Below are 18931 nucleotides of genomic sequence, written 5' to 3'. Positions count from 1 at the left end.
GAGCTTGTGTGGCCTACCACTTCGCGGCTGAGCCGTTGTTACTCCTAGAAGTTTCCACTTCACAATAACAGCACTTACAGTTGACCGGGGCAGCTCTAGCACGGCAGAAATTTGACCAACTGACTTGTTGGAAAGGTGGCATCCTATGATGGTGTCAAGTTGAATGTCACTGAGTTCTTCAGTAAGGCCATTCTACTGTCAATGTTTGTCTATGGAGATTGCATGTCTGTGTGCTCGATTTTATACACCTGTCAGCAACGGGTCTGGCTGAAATTGCCGAATTCACTAATTTGAAGGGGTGTCCACATAGTCGCATAGCCTACAATAAGTGTAGATATTAATGGAATCTACAGTTCAGGGGAATAGGCTAAACAATTATCAGCCAACTATGCACAGCTTTGATGTCGACGTATAACGTTAGATAGCCTATAAGAAACCACTTGCAGGGCGCGAGGGGTTACATAAGGCGTTCGGAGAGCGAGAACAAGTCACTGCATGCACCTTTCCCACTAAAGGCTACCGTCAACATTACACAGACCGATCCTCCTGAGAACAGGACTCATCTCTTTCAACCAGACACAAGAACGAACATTTCTTGAATCATCTTAATGTTCTGTGAACTCTAAACAGTTGTGAAATCATTTTTGCTTTTCCATTCTTATTTTTTTTGGGGGGGGGGAAGTCTGTCATCGTTCTGTTTTTCAGGATCGACCCCTTGGTGAGACAGACCAACTGACCAACTGTAAACTGTCCACCTCGCCCTTTGGCGCATGAGGGTCAGTACACACCTTCCAGCCAATAAAACGCCGAGTAGGCGAAACAAAAGCGCGAGCCGTGCCGGTCTAGCCGACAAGTAGTGCTTGGAGAAGTCTTCAGCACCACGGACCAGAGAACAGTAACAGTCACAGGCGCGCGACAGTCCTAGAGCCATGGAGCCGTCCACTGCCCCTGGTGCTGAACCGGCTGATTTTGACATGTACTCGGTGATTCCGTTCAATGTCACCTACCCGGACGACGAGATGGGGTTCGTGCCCAACGGGGAAAACTACACCCAGCAGCTCCCGGTTCAGAGCGCCTCCAATATTATAGTAGCCATCTCCATCACCGCGCTCTACTCCGTTATCTGCGTGGTGGGATTGCTCGGGAATGTCCTTGTGATGTACGGGGTGGTGAGGTAAGGGTTTTCTAGTGGAACCACCAGTGGCATATTCTACTTAGCCTACTATCATTGGTGGCAACTTGCTTTTGAGATTGTATGCCTATTATTTTCTGTAAGAAAGCTTGTGAATGCATATAATTTTTGGGGATATGCATGACTGAAAATGTACTTTTCTCAAGAAAGTTGTAGGCTATAAGGGTATCGTGTATTTCGTATGGATATTCCGTTTTTTATAGCCCAATATCTCATGCGTGCCTCTCTTCGTGTTAGCTAAGCAAACCGTGTATTTGTCAAATGCAAGCACAGGACGCGAATCAATTATAAAATGAATGATACAATTTATGAAAACCAATTTCCTGTGATTTGATGTTGCTACACTCTATAATTAATTTTTGGGTTCAAAACATTTGCGAATACTTTGCTTTTGTTCAACAAGTATACATTTTTGCTGGTGAAACAGTAAATCAATGTTTACTTGCGCGTGAGGACCAAAGGAAAGAGAGAGTCTGGTGGAGGGTGAGGGTGTGTGTGTTTGTTTGTGTGTGTGTGTGTGTGTGTGTGTGTGTGTGTGTGTGTGTGTGTGTGTGTGTGTGTGTGTGTGTGTGTGTGTGTGTGTGTATGCCTACTAGTGTGCGTGCGTGCGTCGGACTCTTTTCATATTTCACATGCAGTCCTCCTCTGTTCAGCCCGACTCCACAGTTCACGTGCACACACACACACACACACACACACACACACACACACACACACGCACACAAACACACACACAGCCTCTGGCTAGAGAGCTGGGTCAGGTCCAGGAGGAGTCTCTTTTGCCTTCATCTCTAGCTGGTAAATATGACGTTTTCTTTAGTTTGATTTGGTTTGAAATGAAAGGATTATACTGAAAAGAGTACCTAAATTGGGCTAGCTTAAAAAAAAAAATTGTATTATCAAATGCTCCCATTTCACAGACATTAATTAAGATCAACAGGATTCAAATTGCAATTACTGGCATTATTATTGGCAATTCCCAATCTGCACCCTCCCTTAATTGAAATAGTACTGATGTCAGTGATGGGTTTATTGTTTATGATGACATGACCCTGCTGAGTGTATCTTTAAGGAGAATAATTATGCCCACATCACTAAAATGCTCTAACAACTGCACCACAGGTGACAACCATTAATTGAACCCCCCCTCTGACATGTTCAAAGACATGTCAGGCCATAGCCAAACTTGGAGGACTGAACCCTCGCAGTGTGTACTAAACTGAACCCTAGCAGTGTACTAAACTGAGCACTAGTAGTGTACTAAACTGTCTGGCATTACAAGACAATGAGTGTCCAGTCTAGTGAACTGGATGTCCAGTCTAGTGCACTTACTTCCTCTGATGTACACTAATAGCTTTATTGCCCACTGCAGTCAGACATGATAAAACAGTGTCCAGTCTAGTAGCTCTGAATCCACTAATAGCTTTAGGGTTGGGGTCAATTTGGAATTTCTGAATTTAATTCAATTCAAACAATGAATTTGAATTGAATTTGAATTGGCCTCACCCCACAGGAAGTAGAATTTGAATTTAATTGAAGGAAGTAGAATTTAATTAAAACCAATTCAAATACAAATTCAGAATTGACCCCAATCCTGTTATATATGTAAAGTTGTTCAGTGGAGCTTGACAGTAAGAGCCAGTAGACTACCATCAGTATGGTCCTCTGTAGCTCAGCTGGTAGAGCACGGCGCTTGTAACGCCAAGGTAGTGGGTTCGAACCCCGGGACCACCCATACACAAAAAAATGTATGCATGCACGACTGTAAGTCGCTTTGGATAAAAGCGTCTGCTAAATGGCATATTATTATTATTATTATTATGAACTCTCCTCTCTGGTTTTCAGAGAAAAGATACATCTAGTGGCCTCTTCTGCTGTCTCCTGTCAGATAATGAAAGAGGTTGTCATGACAATGGACATTAGTTGGTTTCTCCCAGAGCCATATTTTAAGAGAGTTCGTCCAGGTTTTAGAACGGATGCCATGTTAGCACCTTTATTCTCAAAATGTTGGTGATGTACAATACTAGAGCGCCTCCGACAGTTCCCTACGAAATGACCCGCTGTAAACAAGCAAAACAGAACAGTGAATTTAACAGACATTTTTATTGATTAGCATTCGGGATAATGTGTATCCAAGTCGGTACTGTGTTGTGGTCTCAACAAATTGCATATGTGCTTTCACTGGACATCTTCATAGGTTTTTAAAACTATCAGAAATAAACAGCACAATGCTAAAGCGTCAATTATCACTTAGCAACGGCTGTGGAGGAGAAAGTGGAGGTGCTTTAATGGGATTTGACTAGATGGTAGGCCTATACAGCTACGGATGGAAGTTACTTTTCGTAGCAGGTTAGGAGAACTTACGCAGCAGGTTAGGATAATTAATGGAACAGGTTAGTAGAGTTAGATTAAGGTTACGAAAAGGGTTCAGGTTAGGTTAGCTAAAATGCTCTCCTAACCTGCTATCTGATACGTATCAGATTTGTTCCCTTAAGTGTAAACAGCAAAAAAAAAACATGGAATCTGATCTTTTGACATCAGATTTATACCACCTCTATTTGTGGATCTGATTTCTGATACAAACCGAATCCTTCATATGCGACCTCTGTCTGGACGCTCAGATCAGATTTTTGTGGGGGGGTTTTGCAGATGACCTGCCATTACCATGACAACCGCCCCAAAATGTAAGGAGAGAGAGCGACAAAAAAAAAGAGAGTGAGAGAGAGAGAGAGAGAGAGTGAGAGTGAGGCAGTGGCAGAAACAGAGACAGACAAACATAGAGAGAGAGTGGGTGTGTGAGAGAGAGAGAAACCGAGAGAGACAGGGAGAGAGAAAGCGGCAGAGAGAGAGCAACAGACAGATTTAGTATTTTAGTATTTTATTAGGATCCCCATTAACTGTTGCTGAAGCAGAAGCTACTCTTCCTGGGGTACACACAAAACATAAAACATTACATAATATAGAACATCAATAGACAAGAACAGCTCAAGGACTGAACTACACACATTTAAAAGAGATAGGAAGAGACTGAGTGAAATGATGACAGATCAGAGACTTCCTGTTGCAAATACAAATTGTTACATCTTTCCCATATTCAAGTCATTTGAAACATATTCAAGTTATTAGCGTTATGAACATAGAAACCTGTTTGCAGTTTCTGTGCCGCAATGTTTATTTTATTTTATACGTCATTACTGGTAATCAGAATGTGTTCTTAGGTGTGATTTTGGTGTGAAGTGTGATTTTATGATGGCTTACTAAAAAGCTAGTGTGGAACCCCATATTATCGGCATATTCAACAGCGTTTAATAAATATTTGACCTTCAACACTGTTGTCTTGTTATCAAGCCATCAATGTTTTGTGATTATTGGGGTCGTAAAAATGTTAGCTAACGGGTTAGCAATTAGCATGTTTGACATTTCAGTGGAAATACTACTTCTATCAGCTTTTTGGTGGTTTAGCAAAAAAAATACGTCCCGTATTATCGGCATACGGTCCCCAGTTATTGGCCACCTTACTATTTTGTTCAATTACAAGACATATCCATTTAATTTTGTTCAGTAAAGAGAGACCAATCTCGTATCCGAAGTGTTTACTAGATAGTTGACTAGTTGGCTAGCCTTCCGGTAAAAAAATGTTTTACTTGCCCGTCAACTTTTCATTGCGTAGCCCGGGGTGACCTCCTGTGGACTCTTAAAAATGGTTCTTCACCAACATCTTCTTCAGTGTTGTAACCAAATAATGTCTCATAATTTGTTTTACAGATTAATCTTATGTTTTGAGAAAGCAGATAACAGTTTAATACTAAAATATAAATGAGTATGAATAATTTACATCAAATAAAACTTTAATTTCAGAAATGTGCATTGACATAAACAATTAAAACACTGTTGGAGTTTGTGCTGCAGAGATGCACTTGGTAAGTAAAGGAAGAAATACACAAGATATCTATATTACATTTGAGACATATTTTTTTAAAACAAATAAATAATTTATTAAAGTTCCTGACGAACAGTTATTGTGCTGACACTGCTTCCAGAGGCAGTTTGGAACTCGGTAGTCAGTGTTGCAAACGAGGACAGACGATTTGACCGGGGCAGCTCTAGCAGGGCAGAAATGTGATGAACTGACTTGTTGGAAAGGTGGCACCTATGACAGTGCCAAGTGGAAAGTCACTGAGCTCTTCAGTAAGGCCATTCTACTGCCAATGTCTGTCTGTGGAGATTTCATGGCTGTGTGCTGGATTTTATACACCTGTCAGCAATGGTTGTGGCTGAAATAGCCCAATCCACTAATTAGAAGGGGTGTCCACATACTTTTGATGGTGTGCTGCCTTTTAAACTGCCTGAAATTGACACACTGTGGACTGGAGGCCAGCGAACATGGTCAATACTGGACCGAGTGATTAACTTGTGGTGACAGACTATGATCAATGGCTCTGGGTGTACGTACCCAATATACAAATGATGCCTGTGGTCTGATGAAGCTGTGATCGATAAGACAATAATCAATATTCACCAGCGTCAGGAGAAGGAAACATTCCATGTCCATCCTGTTTGTCCTGGAACCAAGGCCACTGACTGACGTTTTTGAAATGACCCTCTGTTCCCTGCAGCAGTGATTCTAACAAGGATCTGCCTCCTCCATATGTTTGTTAGCCTCTAAGGCAGTAGTTTTCAACCTGTGGTCCACGGTCCTTTTTCTAGCAATTTATTTTCTTCCAAAAATAATAGCAGTTGGGGGTATTAATGGTATTTTAAGAAATGTTACATTTCTTTTCAAAATGCCAATTGTTTATAATAATAATAACAGGCCTTTAATCTGTTACATTCACAGATAAAATGGACCCCAAATTTGTCCGGCAAGATATTTAATGTTACAACAGTCCTCAAGAGGTTTTGACAGTGATTTGGTGGTCCACGGAATGGAAATGGTTGTGAACCACTGCTCTAGGGACACGAGATGAATGTGTGAAGAGGACAGGGCTGTACAGCATTGATAGCTACAATCCCCAACTAGACAGAGGTCTATGATACTATCACAGTTTCAGTTCATGTTTCTCATTTTAAACAGCATGATTTAACATGACGTTGAAAGAAAAGATCCCACTGTTTTCAAGCTTTTCAAGCTTCCAACAAGGAGAATGGACATACAAACCACCCATATGAACTTGTGCCCTGTGGCATTAGCTAACTACTACAGGTCCAGAACCAGTTAAACGGATGGCATGAACAGAGTGGGCACTGTGGGCAAATATCAAAGCTCATCCTCTTCTATGATTAATGCATGCACAGCTGTCATCCTCAATGGGAAATGGAACATAGCATGTTGTGGTGAAACCTGCCTTGGTGCTGTAACCTGCTGAGAAGATGTTTCAGGTTGTCAGCTACATCCCCCGTAAAGATAACAGGGAGGGACAGCCTATCTTAGTCAGTTCCCTGAACCGACTGTACCGTACAGTGCTGTACAGAACACTGTATCCTTTTACCATCCTGCCAGTATCTGGCCACTGGGGTGTTCTCAGCTCAGATCATGTCTCTTCCCCCAACGCCCACCCGCCTCTTCTCTGCTTCTCTAGCCACTTCATCAACATCCATTCACACAAACAGAGCCCTGAGCCCACCCACTCAATGCGTCTCTCGTCGCATCTCCGTCTTCGTGTCTGCATGAGTGTGTGTGTGTGTGTGTGTCTGTGTGTGTGTGTGCGTATCATGTGTAAGCCCTGGCTCGTGTAACATTGGCTCAAGGCGTAGGGGAGTGGGCCATGGTTTGAACAGGAAAGACAATAAGGGACTTGGACCCAGCATGGATCTTGGTGGTGGAGGAGAGGTGTGTGTGTATATGTGTGTGTGTCCCGACCACACCAGCTCAGATCAGGGCTGGCGATAACGATTCTACATACGCAGAGAACAAACCCATCCAAGGCGTATGACGACTGCCTCTGATTCACCGTCGTTTTATGAATACGAAAAATATAAGAATGAAAATGTAATATCTAATTGTCTCCTGCTAACCGTGGCGCTAGGAAGCACAGACGGATTCATAGATGAAGTTATGCTGAATCAAAGGGTTCTAACAGACGTGAAAGAAACCTCCCATCAAGAACAATCTTCTTCCCTAGCGATAACAGATTCTGTAACCTGCTGTAGTCGGACTCAGAACACATCTGAGCACCGGAAACTCCAGGCAATAGTTTTACTCTGTCTCTGGCTCCCCAATACGTGTGACTCAAGCAATATTTCCTAAAACATGTCTTCCTTGCCCCAGTGAGATATTGTTGTGATACACTATGAGCAGGTTCACAGCAATGGACTACTGATGTGTTTGCCCAACAGAGACCCATTTATAAAACACAGTACTACTGACAACATGGGATGCATTACAGATGTAGGATCTTAATTTGAGCCAGTTTGAGCCAGGAAAATAATCCTGCAGTATCAGGAAATGTGAATGATTATGTGAATTATAATTAATGGACATTTCTGTAGGGGTTGATACATTTTTCACAAGGGAAAATCAAGTCTGAAATGTCAAAGTGGAAATTACAAACTTCAGATGCCTTTTTAAACCTCAAATACACTACAAGTTTTAAATGTCCCGCATTACAGGAAAGTTCTCCTGCAACAGGGTGATCAAATTAAGATCCTACGTCTGTATACAGTACTGATATTATTACATTTTACATTAAAGTTGAATGTATAGCTTTACAGCATAGGAATGGAGCTACAAAGCTGGAAAAGCATTTTGTATGAGTCAGGTACAGGACCTCTGTCCTGATGCTATTAGTTGGAGTGATTCTTGACAGATTTTTTGCATTCATCAATCACTTCCACCTAGCCTGTCTCTACTTTTAACAGTGTGATTGTGTAATTGCCAGGGCTGCATTTATGGTGTAGCGAGAGAGTGATACCCTGGAGAGGCAGAGCCAGTAGATCAAGACCACCTTACTTACTGACACCAAGACCCAATACAGACAGAGATGGAGAGAGAGGGAGATAACCAACAATTCATCTAGTTAACCTTTTGTTTGAATAGAGACAGGTGCAATTAAAACAGAAAGAGATTGGATAGACAAGATTTAGATCCACTGACCTGACCTTGTTTTAATTTTCTGCATTTGTCCCTGAGTAGGCAATATTACAATGCCTATCACCACTCTTCACATGCACACACACACACACACAAACACACACACGCCACACACACACACACACAAACACACACACGCACGCACACACTGTTGTTGTAAAGTCTGTTCAATGTCGGCCAGTTGAATTGACCTGACAGGGATCACAACACATCTGTCAGATGAACAATTAAGAAGGCGGCTTTCATGGACAATTTAGATCGGAATGGTTTAACCCTCCTGTGGGAGCCGTTGAAGCAGAAGAGAAATCAGCAAATCACCAGCAGCTCTCAGCCGCAGATACTCAACAGGCCTGTCCCCTCTCACCCCTAACCCACCATCAGTCTCATACGCAAATGGGATGCCTAAACCAGGGATGGTCATCACTGTCCTGGCTCATGGCCTCTTTGCTGACTTACAGCAAAGAGACATTTTGCGTATGTGTGATCCTTTGTAGCTCATTTTGTCGTTTTGTAGAGCATTCCCAAACTACCCATACGTAAAATGTATGCACTCATGACTTTAAGTCGCTTTGGATAAAAGCGTCTGCTAAATGGCTAATATATATTATATTACATTATAGCACTACATGCATGCACACACACAAACACAGACACAGACACACATACACACATTCCACAGACCTACATTATAGCCCCGGTCTCCAGAATGATTTGGCTGGTAGTGTTTATGCACTAAGAGCTGTAAGTTAATAGATGTTATCGACCAAACCTTAAAGAGGGAGAAAAGGTATGGGAAATCAATAGGCTACAATGTATTTATTAATGGGCGACAAGGAACAGGGTCATTCCACCTCAAAAAGCACAAGAATGAGGGTTTTGACACCCACAATGTCAGATTGTTCTGAAATCGTTTCTGTTGTTAGAAACAGATAAGATAAGCATTCCTGTAACATTCCTAATTTCTTCCTCATTGTTAGAAAAAAGTTTGGTCCAAATCGGATGTTAGGTACTATATTGAGTATTATATGAATCCTATGAATTTGAATGGCCAATTTGGGTGCAATCTTAATTTCTCAGAGATCAAATGATATTTCAACAAAATAATTTGGCAGGAATGCTAATTTTATATTTTTCTAACTACAAACATGAGTTCTGAACAATCTGAGGTGGGTGTAATGGCTTGGTGAAATGACATGGAACGACCCAACAGGGAGTTAGGGTTTGGAGCTTACAGTCACTGTCAAAGACTGACCAACACCCAAAACTGATTTAAATTTTCCAGTAAATGTTGTTTACTTAATTCTGAGTGTTGTTTGGTTTGATTTTGTTGTCCTTTTGGCCATCTGGACCATTAACTAAATGGACTGTACAAAATATGCACTTAATTTATCCACAGAGCCATGCCGCACAGTGCAAAAATCAGTTGACAAGTACTGTGCTCACTTAAGCACACCAATTTAAACACTAGCATATTCTGTACCTCTACAGCATTTTACATACAGACCAATGGGCTATAACTAATAGAATACTGTTTTGAAGGCAAAGTAGGTTAAGATAGAATATATCTCTATTAACATATTTATATTGTGCCTTCAGAGAGATTCTGACCCCATTAAGCCAATATCTTTAACTACACTTGTGACTCAGCCAGACCCTCGATGTGAACTGGGGACCCCGATCAGACACTATTTCTTCAGGCACACCGTAGTGCCGGAAGACGTGGGTAAACAGAGCCTCCGCAGTCTTAAGGGCCGTAGGGAGACCGGGCAAAGGAAGGAGACAGCAGTACTTAGAAAACCGATCCACACGTGGTGTTACCTTGTGACGGAGGAAGATCCGTCACGAAGTCCACCGATAGGTGTGACCACGGCCATTGTGGAACGGGTAGGGGTTGTAATTTCCCTCTGGGCAGGTGTTTAGTTGCCTTGCACTGGGCGCACACCGAGCAGGAGGAAACATAAACCCTCACGTCCTTAGCTAAAGTGGGCCACTAGTACTTCCCACTAAGACAGCGCACTGTCCGACCGATGCCAGGATGACCAGAGGAGGGTGACGTGTGGGCCCAACAGATCAATCGATCGCGGACATCAACCGGAATGTACAGACGCCCAACTGGACACTGGGTGGGAGTGGGCTCCGTACGTAACGCCCGCTCGATGTCCGCGTCAACCTCCCATACCACCGGTGCCACCAGGCAAGAAGTATGGGAGTGGGATCCGTGGACCGCTCCTCTGTGTCATACAACCGGGACAGTGCATCTGCCTTAGCATTCTGGGAACCTGTTCTGTAGGATAGGGTGAAAACAAAACAGGTAAAAAACATGGCCCACCTTGCCTGGCGAGGGTTCAGTCTCCTCGCCCGCCGCCCGGATGTACTCCAGATTGCGGTGGTCAGTCCAAATGAGGAAAGGGTGTTTAGCCCCCTCAAGCCAATGCCTCCACGCCTTCAGAGCCCTGACAACAGCTAACAGCTCCCGGTCCCCCACATCATAGTTTCGCTCCGCCGGGCTGAGCTTCTTCGAAAAGAAAGCACAGGGGCGGAGCTTTGGTGGCGTATCCGAGCGCTGAGACAGCACAGCTCCTATCCCAGCCTCGGACACGTCCACCTCTACTATGAATGCCAAGGAGGGATCAGGATGAGCCATCACGGCAGCCGAGGTAAACAGAGCCTTCAAGTGACCAAAAGCCCTGTCCGCCCCAGCTGACCACTGCAGTTGCACCGGTTCCCCCTTCAGCAAGGAGGTAATGGGAGCCGCTACCTGACCAAAGCCCCGGATAAACCTCCGGTAGTAGTTGGCAAACCCTAAGAACCGCTGCACCTCCTTTACCGTGGTTGGAGTCGGCCAATTACGCACGGCTGAAATGCAGTCATTCTCCATCTCCACCCCTGACGCAGACAGGCGGTACCCTAGGAAGGAGACGGACTGTTGGAAGAACAGACATTTCTCAGCCTTGACGTACAGGTCATGCTTCAACAGTCGACCAAGCACCTTGCGCACCAGGAACACATGCTCGGCACATGTGGCGGAGTATATAAGAATGTAATCTATATACACCACTACACCCTGCCCGTGCAGGTCCCTGAAAATCTTGTCAATGAAGGATTGGAAGACTGATGGAGCATTCATCAACCCGTACGGCATGACGAGGTACTCATAGTGCCCAGAGGTGGTACTAAATGCCGTCTTCCACTCATCCCCCTCCCAGGTTGTAAGCGCTCCTGAGATCCAATTTGGTGAAGAAGTGCGCCCCGTGCAATGACTCTGTCACACTGGCTATGAGAGGCAGTGGGTAACTGTACTTCACAGTGATCTGATTTAGCCCACGATAGTCAATGCATGGACGTAAACCTCCATCATTTTTCTTCACAAAAAATAAACTTGAGGAGGCAGGTGAAGTGGAAGGCCGAATGTATCCCTGTCCCAGAGATTCGGAGACATATGTTTCCATAGCCGCCGTCTCCTCCTGAGACAGAGGATACACGTGACTCCTGGGAAGTGCTGCGCCTACCTGGAGATTTATTGCACAATCCCCCTGTCGATGGGGTGGTAGTTGAGTCGCCTTCTTTTTACAGAAGGCAAGAGCCAAATCGGAATATTCGGGGGGAATGTGCATAGTGGAGACCTGGTTTGGACTCTCCACCGTAGTTGCACGTATGGAAACACCTACACACCTCCCTGAGCACTGACGTGACCATCCCTTGAGAGCCCTCTGTTGCCACGAAATAGTGGGGTCATGAGAGGCCAACCAGGGAAGCCCCAACACCACAGGAAACGCAGGAGAATCGATCAGGAAGAGACTAATTCTCTCCTCATGATCCTCCTGTGTTTTCATCCATAGTGGAGCTGTGACCTCCTTCATCAGGCCCGACCCTAAAGGACGACTATCTAAGGCATGTACAGGGGAGGGCACATCAACATGAACAATAGGGATCCCTAATCTACATGCAAATGAACTGTCAATAAAGTTCCCAGCTGTGCCTGAATCGACTAGCGCCTTATGCTGGGAATGCGGGGAAAATTCAGGAAATTCTATACAAAACATACATACGCGAAACAGGGAGCTCTGGGTAAGTCAGGTGCCTACTCACCTGGGATGATCCACCAGTGCCCTGCCTGCTGCCTCGACTCCCTGGGGAACCTCCCCAGCACCGACCAGCAGTGTGCCCTCTGCGGCCACACTTGGTGCAGGAACCGGCCCCCCCTCCGGTCACCCTAGGAGCAGCACCTCCGAGCTCTATAGGGGTAGGGTAGATAGATCCACCAGCTGGTCGAGGGTAAGGGTGGTGTCCCTGTAGCTCCCGACAAACGTCCTCGCGTAGACTACACCGGTATTGGTTGATCAGGGCCCTTTCATTCCATCCCGCGCTGGCCGCCAAGGTCCGGAAGTCCAGTGCGAAGTCCTGTGCGCTCCTCTTCCCCTGTCTGAGGTGGAACAAGTGTTCCCCCGCCACTCTCCCCTCCAGGAGATTATCGAAGACCGCCCGGAAGCGGCGGGTGAAATCCTCATAGCGAACCAACGATGCGTCTATTCCTCCCCATTCGGAGTTGGCCCAATCAAGCACTCTCCCCGACAGACAGGAGATGAGGGCGGACATGCTCTCGTATCCCGAGCGAGCCGGGTGGAAGCAGGAACCCCTGGCACCCGGCAGCCGTCCCATCATATGCCCTCGGGAGCGAGAGCCGAATCCCACTGAGTCCAGGTGACGGAGGGGTGGACATCGGTGTGGGTTGACCTGAAGTTGCTAAGGTTGTGGGAAAACCCCCTCTCTCCCATCGCTCCATGGTCTGCAACACGCAATCCATCGCAGTGCCCAGATTCTGGAGCATCGTCGCGTGCTGCTGGACGCGCTCCTCCAAGGACTGGCTGCACCTGCTGACTCCAAATTAGGTGCGTGTTTCTGTCAGGTGTCAAATGTGTAGCGGTAGGACGGAGGCAGGACACAGAACTGAGTACACAACGTTCGTTACTTAGAAAAACAAACACTAATTTCATGCAGGGAAAACACACCAGCTCACAAAAGTGTATGACACAACACAACGAACAAACACGCACAAAACCATGTGGGAACCAGAGGGTTAAATAGGGAAATAATCATCATACAATGGGAACCAGGTGTGTACAAACAAGACAAAACCAATGGAAAACAGAAACGCAGATCGGTGGCAGCTAGAAAGTCGGTGACGACGATCGCCGATAGCCGCCCGCACAAGGAGAGGCACCAACTTCGGCGGAAGTCGTGACACAGGGGTCACGGAAATTCAGAATTGGCCTATTTTAGAGGAATAGAACATATCTTAATGTAGCAAATAATCATAAGTGGTTATGATCTAATACAGATCCATATTGGGAAATGTTAACAAGAAAATGTTAATGTCGTAAGTGATCATGATCTGAAAATGACAATGGATTCCGCAAATTACAGTATGTGGTTAAAGTTACTTTTAGCTCTATAGCGCTTCCTCGAAAAGTGCTTGATCAGACACTAACAAGCCTGAAGTATATCAATTATCTTGAATCACTCATTCAGAAAGAAATAGAACCGCGTACGAAGAGAATTAAAATAGCATGTTCAACATACAGCAAGAGATCAATTATCTGTAATCACTTGTTCAGAGAGAAATAGAATTACATGTTCCAAATGTTTCTCTGTTCAACATATACAGCAAGAGGCAATTAGTTAGAGCATCTGGGACTGACTGCAAAATCAATTTAACTTAATTATCTTTCACCAAGGTTGAGATAAATTCAAAAGTCCATTGAAATTCAATTAATTAATGTCAAAATCCTCAAAGAAAACAACATACGGTTTGATAGCAACATCAATTCAACAAATGGCTTTGTCTCTGTCCACAGATACACCAAGATGAAGACATCCACCAACATCTACATCTTTAACCTGGCTCTAGCGGATGCCCTAGCCACCAGCACACTCCCCTTCCAGAGTGCCAAGTACCTGATGGGGACCTGGGCCTTCGGAGAGTTCCTCTGTAAGGTGGTCATCGCCATCGACTACTACAACATGTTCACAAGCATCTTTACCCTGACCATGATGTCTGTGGACCGCTACATTGCTGTGTGCCACCCAGGTAAAGGGAGAGAAGCATTCCACATGGCACCCTATTCCCTTTATAGTGCACTACTTTTAGCCAGAGTGTATCCTCTCGCGAAAATAAATGAAAGGGTGCTAAGAGCCAATAACACTCACTGTAATATAAGTTGCAATTGAAACGTAATTTTCTGTGTGTCACCCAGTGAGAGCCCTGGAGTTCAGGACGCCCGCCAAGGGTAAGATCATCAACGTTCTGATCTGGGTTCTGTCCTCTGCCATCGGAGTGCCCATCATGGTCATGGCGGTGACAAAAACGACAGACAGTGGTGAGAAAGCAGCGTTAAACTAGCTAGCACGTTTTTGACACTTCTTTCAACGGCTTTCTTGTATAGCCTCAATCATATTGGGGTTTTTGTCATTTGAAACTCATCATGTTTTTTTGAATTTCTCAGTTAAATTCTTTGTTTTTTAAAATCCCATTAAATAAGGGAATATGTCACTCTTCCTGCTAATTTACAGTATATTAAATCTTTGGTCAATTATCTCTATAACATAAACCTCCTACAGTTTCCTCTCTAGAGCTGTCTGACCCCCCCTCTTTAAATGTGTCTGACTCCTTTCCTTCTCTCCTTCACATCTCTCTTCTCTCCTTCACCCCTCTCTCCTCTCCTTCACCTCTCTCTTCTTTCCTCCACCCCTCCCTTCTCTCCTTCACCTCTCTCTTCTCTCCTTCACCCCTCTCTTCCCTCCTTCACCTCTCTATTCTTTCCTCCACCCCTCCCTTCTCTCCTTCACCCCTCTCTTCTTTCCTCCACCCCTCCCTTCTCTCCTCCACCCCTCTCTTCTTTCCTCCACCCCTTCCTTCTCTCCTTCACCCCTCTCTTCTTTCCTCCACCCCTCCCTTCTCTCCTTCACCCCTCTCTTCTTTCCTCCACCCCTCCCTTCTCTCCTTCACCCCTCTCTTCTCTCCTCCACCTCTCTCTTCTCTCCTCCACCCCTCCCTTCTTTCCTCCACCTCTCTCTTCTTTCCTCCACCCCTCCCTTCTCTCCTTCACCCCTCTCTTCTCCCCTTTACCCCTCTCCTCCTAGGTCAGACTATGTGCACACTGAAGTTCCCCGACCCTGACTGGTACTGGGACACAGTCACTAAGATCTGCGTTTTCATCTTTGCCTTCATCGTCCCTGTCACGGTCATCACCATCTGCTATGGTCTGATGATACTGCGTCTGCGCAGCGTCCGCCTGCTCTCCGGCTCTAAGGAGAAGGACCGCAACATGCGCCGCATCACCCGCATGGTCCTCGTGATTGTCGCGGCCTTCATCATCTGCTGGACGCCCATCCACATCTTCATCATCATCAAGACCCTGGTGGAGATCGACTCTAGGTTAGTCGTTATGTTTCGTGTACTTTTATTTTCTTGCTGATTTTACCGTGTGCTTGTGTTGCTTCTTTATTCATCTTGCTGATTTTATTAGGTCAAATTTCTTTGGGTGTGTTGAAAAAGGGCATCAAATAAAATGTATTATACATAACTTATTATTATTTATTATTAACAGGAACCCCTACGTGAAAGCCAGCTGGCACCTCTGCATTGCGCTGGGCTACATGAACAGTAGTCTCAACCCCGTTCTCTACGCTTTCCTGGACGAGAACTTCAAGAGGTGCTTCCGGGACTTCTGCCTGCCCTGCCGGACCCGCGTGGAACGCAACTCCCTCAACACAGGTCGGAATGCCAACCGGGAACCCGTGTCCGTCTGCGCTCCGACTGTAGCTGGGACGGAAAAGAAGCCTGTATGACTAGGCATGGACCAGATCCCTTGTGGTTCTCGATCCAGGAGGGTCCAGCAAGACCTGCAGTCTGAGATCACCCAGATCTCCACAACAGAGTTCTGACAGGACAAACAATGATTCACACAGAGGTGTCAGTAAAGGGTGTTCAAACCACATCATCGTTTTTTTTTTGACCACATCATTGACATTCCTCCCAGTGAGATTTAGGAACTTTCTTTATTGTAGCTCAGAAAGAGAGAGATTCAATGTTTCATCATACATTGTTTTCGATAAAACTCAACACACATCTCTGTGAAGGTTCTATCTAGAGACAATCTGCGAAGGTGCCAGGGCTTTTTAAGTAGTGAATTTCTGGTTTGTGACAAATGAATGTCTGGCTGCAGAGTGAATACACCGGATGTTGTCAAGGACAGTGGTCCAAAGGATACGACATGGTTTTGTCAATGACTGATGACAAGCTGCACAAATATGGGACTGGTTATTTTTTTTAAATAAGGCAACAGGTTAAGGGAAACCACTGAATGAGTAGATATGTGGACATCTGAAATGTGGACATTTGAACCAGGAGGGGGTGGAGAAAACACCCAACACTGTTCAGTGAAAATGACAGTTGTTACAACTGACGGACTTGGCACAGATTCCAAATGCTAAGCAGTGGTCTCATGTACCAGAGACTGCATCATCCATCTTGAAAAGACAGACTGTAGTTTGGGTACAGTACACTGCGTGTGTGACGTCAATGCTTCTCCAGGCTACAGTAACCTTGTGCTTTGACAAACTGAGAAAGTGGAGAAGCATGGATGTCCAACCTTTGTTGATAGACCTTCTTTCTATTCTCTGGGAAGCAAGCACCTGTAAACTAACATTGATGAGAAACTTCAAAGATTGCTGACGCATATTCCAACCATCACACTTGACTCCACTTTCATAGAGACAAACTAAGATATAATGAAGAAAAAAAACGACGTCATTTTCCACTTTCCGTCTACTTCAGAACAAAAGGCAAAACAAATACATTTCACACGCCACAGAGAAAGAAGAAACTACAGATCCTTTTTGACAGGTTGGATGATGGATGAAAGCGTACTTTAGTGCAAAGCACTGGGGCACGAGATGCTGAAACAAAATGGGAAAATGGGAAAATGGGCCTGATAGCTACGTGAATCTGTAAAATATGGACATCTAGCACAGAGCTCTGTGACTGCCTGTGCTCTACTGCTGTACCATAGCATTTCCTTTCGACTGACACCTCGGCTCTCGGCTCCAAACCTACTAGACTTTCATGGATCGGAGCAGAGAGGTAGAAGGGACCACTGAGAGGAATAACTAAACAATCATAGACCACAGAGGGTTGAGGAGCAGACAGCCTAATCTAGATAAACACTCTGTGTGAATGCATTACTACTCTGATGAATGTAAAAAAGAAACAACAACAGCAGAACAACTTTAAAACTGACAAGCCTGAAGAGTATGGCGGCTTGTGAGACCAAGACCACAAACCTCTTGAGAATCACTGAGCATTTATATAGCTGAACCAAGTGAGATTTGAATAGGACTCACTATCTGTGTTACTGTGTAATTGGAGAAAAACATTGTGTCATCTGTCAAATTAAATCGATGGCAGATTAGAAACACTAACTATGGCATTATGTCATGATAAGATTCCTAAGAAAGATGATGACAGCGCTCAATTTTACCTTGTGGGCATCAACTAATGATAGTGATTAAGATGAAAATTACCCTTCATATTTCATAGGCTGTAGGCTATAATTTATGAGTTTATTATAGGGTATAAATTCTCCCGGTAACCTTGCAAAACATCAATACTGATGAAAGATCAAGCCTGCAAATCGTTCCATAGATTGCAACCCACATGGCACCCTATTCCCTATATAGTGCACTACATTTGACCAAGTAGTGCACTATTTAGGGAATAGGGTACCATTTCATACATTTTTACTGACCTTGGACACAATACTATGTCATGAACCACTGTGACAAGCCCAAAAATGTGGACAAGAGGTTTGTGAATTGTTTTGCATAATGATACTAGCTAGCACAGTCTAAGGAAGAAAATATAATATAATTATTGCTTATGTCGATGTCAGCTTAGATGACATATAACTATTAAAGGTTAGATGTCAACATTCTGGTATATTTCTAATGAGATGTATTTGCATGTCTGTGGAAATACTGACGTCAGAAGGATACAACATTTACTGAAGGTAAGGAAACCAAAATCAGTTCCAAACTAAAATCACTTAACGTGACTTTGTAGATATAGACATTCTTAGAACTCCTGCATATTATTTACATAGTTGGCTAACTTTTTCAGTGACAGGTGAAACTAACTTGCTTCCATTTGTGTATGTGATTCTGTATGCTTTCTTTATGATGACTATCACTCCATTTTCATTGTGATATTTGATCACATAGCTTCATGCTTTATTAGCTACTGTACTGCTTAACTGCTGAGGCTAGTCTTAAATGCAAAAAGAAAAGAAGAGATAAACTGATTAAGTCCCATAAATATAAACTGGCCAATACAATGACCATCTAAATATGGTTTTAACACCCTTTAATACACAGTGGGACCATAATGGTAAAGAGTACAGTACATCACACTGACAAAGGTGTGCTAATGTCACAAAATAGAAAATGGCCACTTAGCCACCCATTTTTACTAGAGCAACAGTTTCTAATAGCCTACTATAGCCTTTTTGTCTCTCAGTGTCTGTTATAGAACGATGGATTTGATATTGATCAAGGCTATCTCCCACATAGCGTTTCTCGGAACCGCTGTCAAT

General features: G+C 44.3%; 1 protein-coding gene across 1 annotated transcript; it reads left to right on the top strand.

Annotated features, from left to right (window-relative positions):
• Window positions 1-929: 929 nt before the first annotated feature.
• Window positions 930-16130, top strand: LOC311131921 (delta-type opioid receptor-like; the record flags this gene model as incomplete). The annotated part of the gene is made up of 5 exons (XM_084165029.1): window positions 930-1174; window positions 14138-14370; window positions 14537-14659; window positions 15423-15717; window positions 15890-16130. 5 exons carry the CDS (start codon window positions 930-932, stop codon window positions 16128-16130), a joined length of 1137 nt encoding a protein of 378 aa, XP_084021155.1.
• Window positions 16131-18931: the final 2801 nt, after the last annotated feature.

The sequence above is a fragment of the Coregonus lavaretus genome, assembly GCF_964263955.1.
Source record: "Coregonus lavaretus genome assembly, chromosome: 7".
Classification (NCBI taxonomy): domain Eukaryota; kingdom Metazoa; phylum Chordata; class Actinopteri; order Salmoniformes; family Salmonidae; genus Coregonus; species Coregonus lavaretus.
The sequence above is the reverse complement of the archived record's forward strand: the minus strand, read 5'-3'. Positions and strand labels throughout refer to the sequence as shown.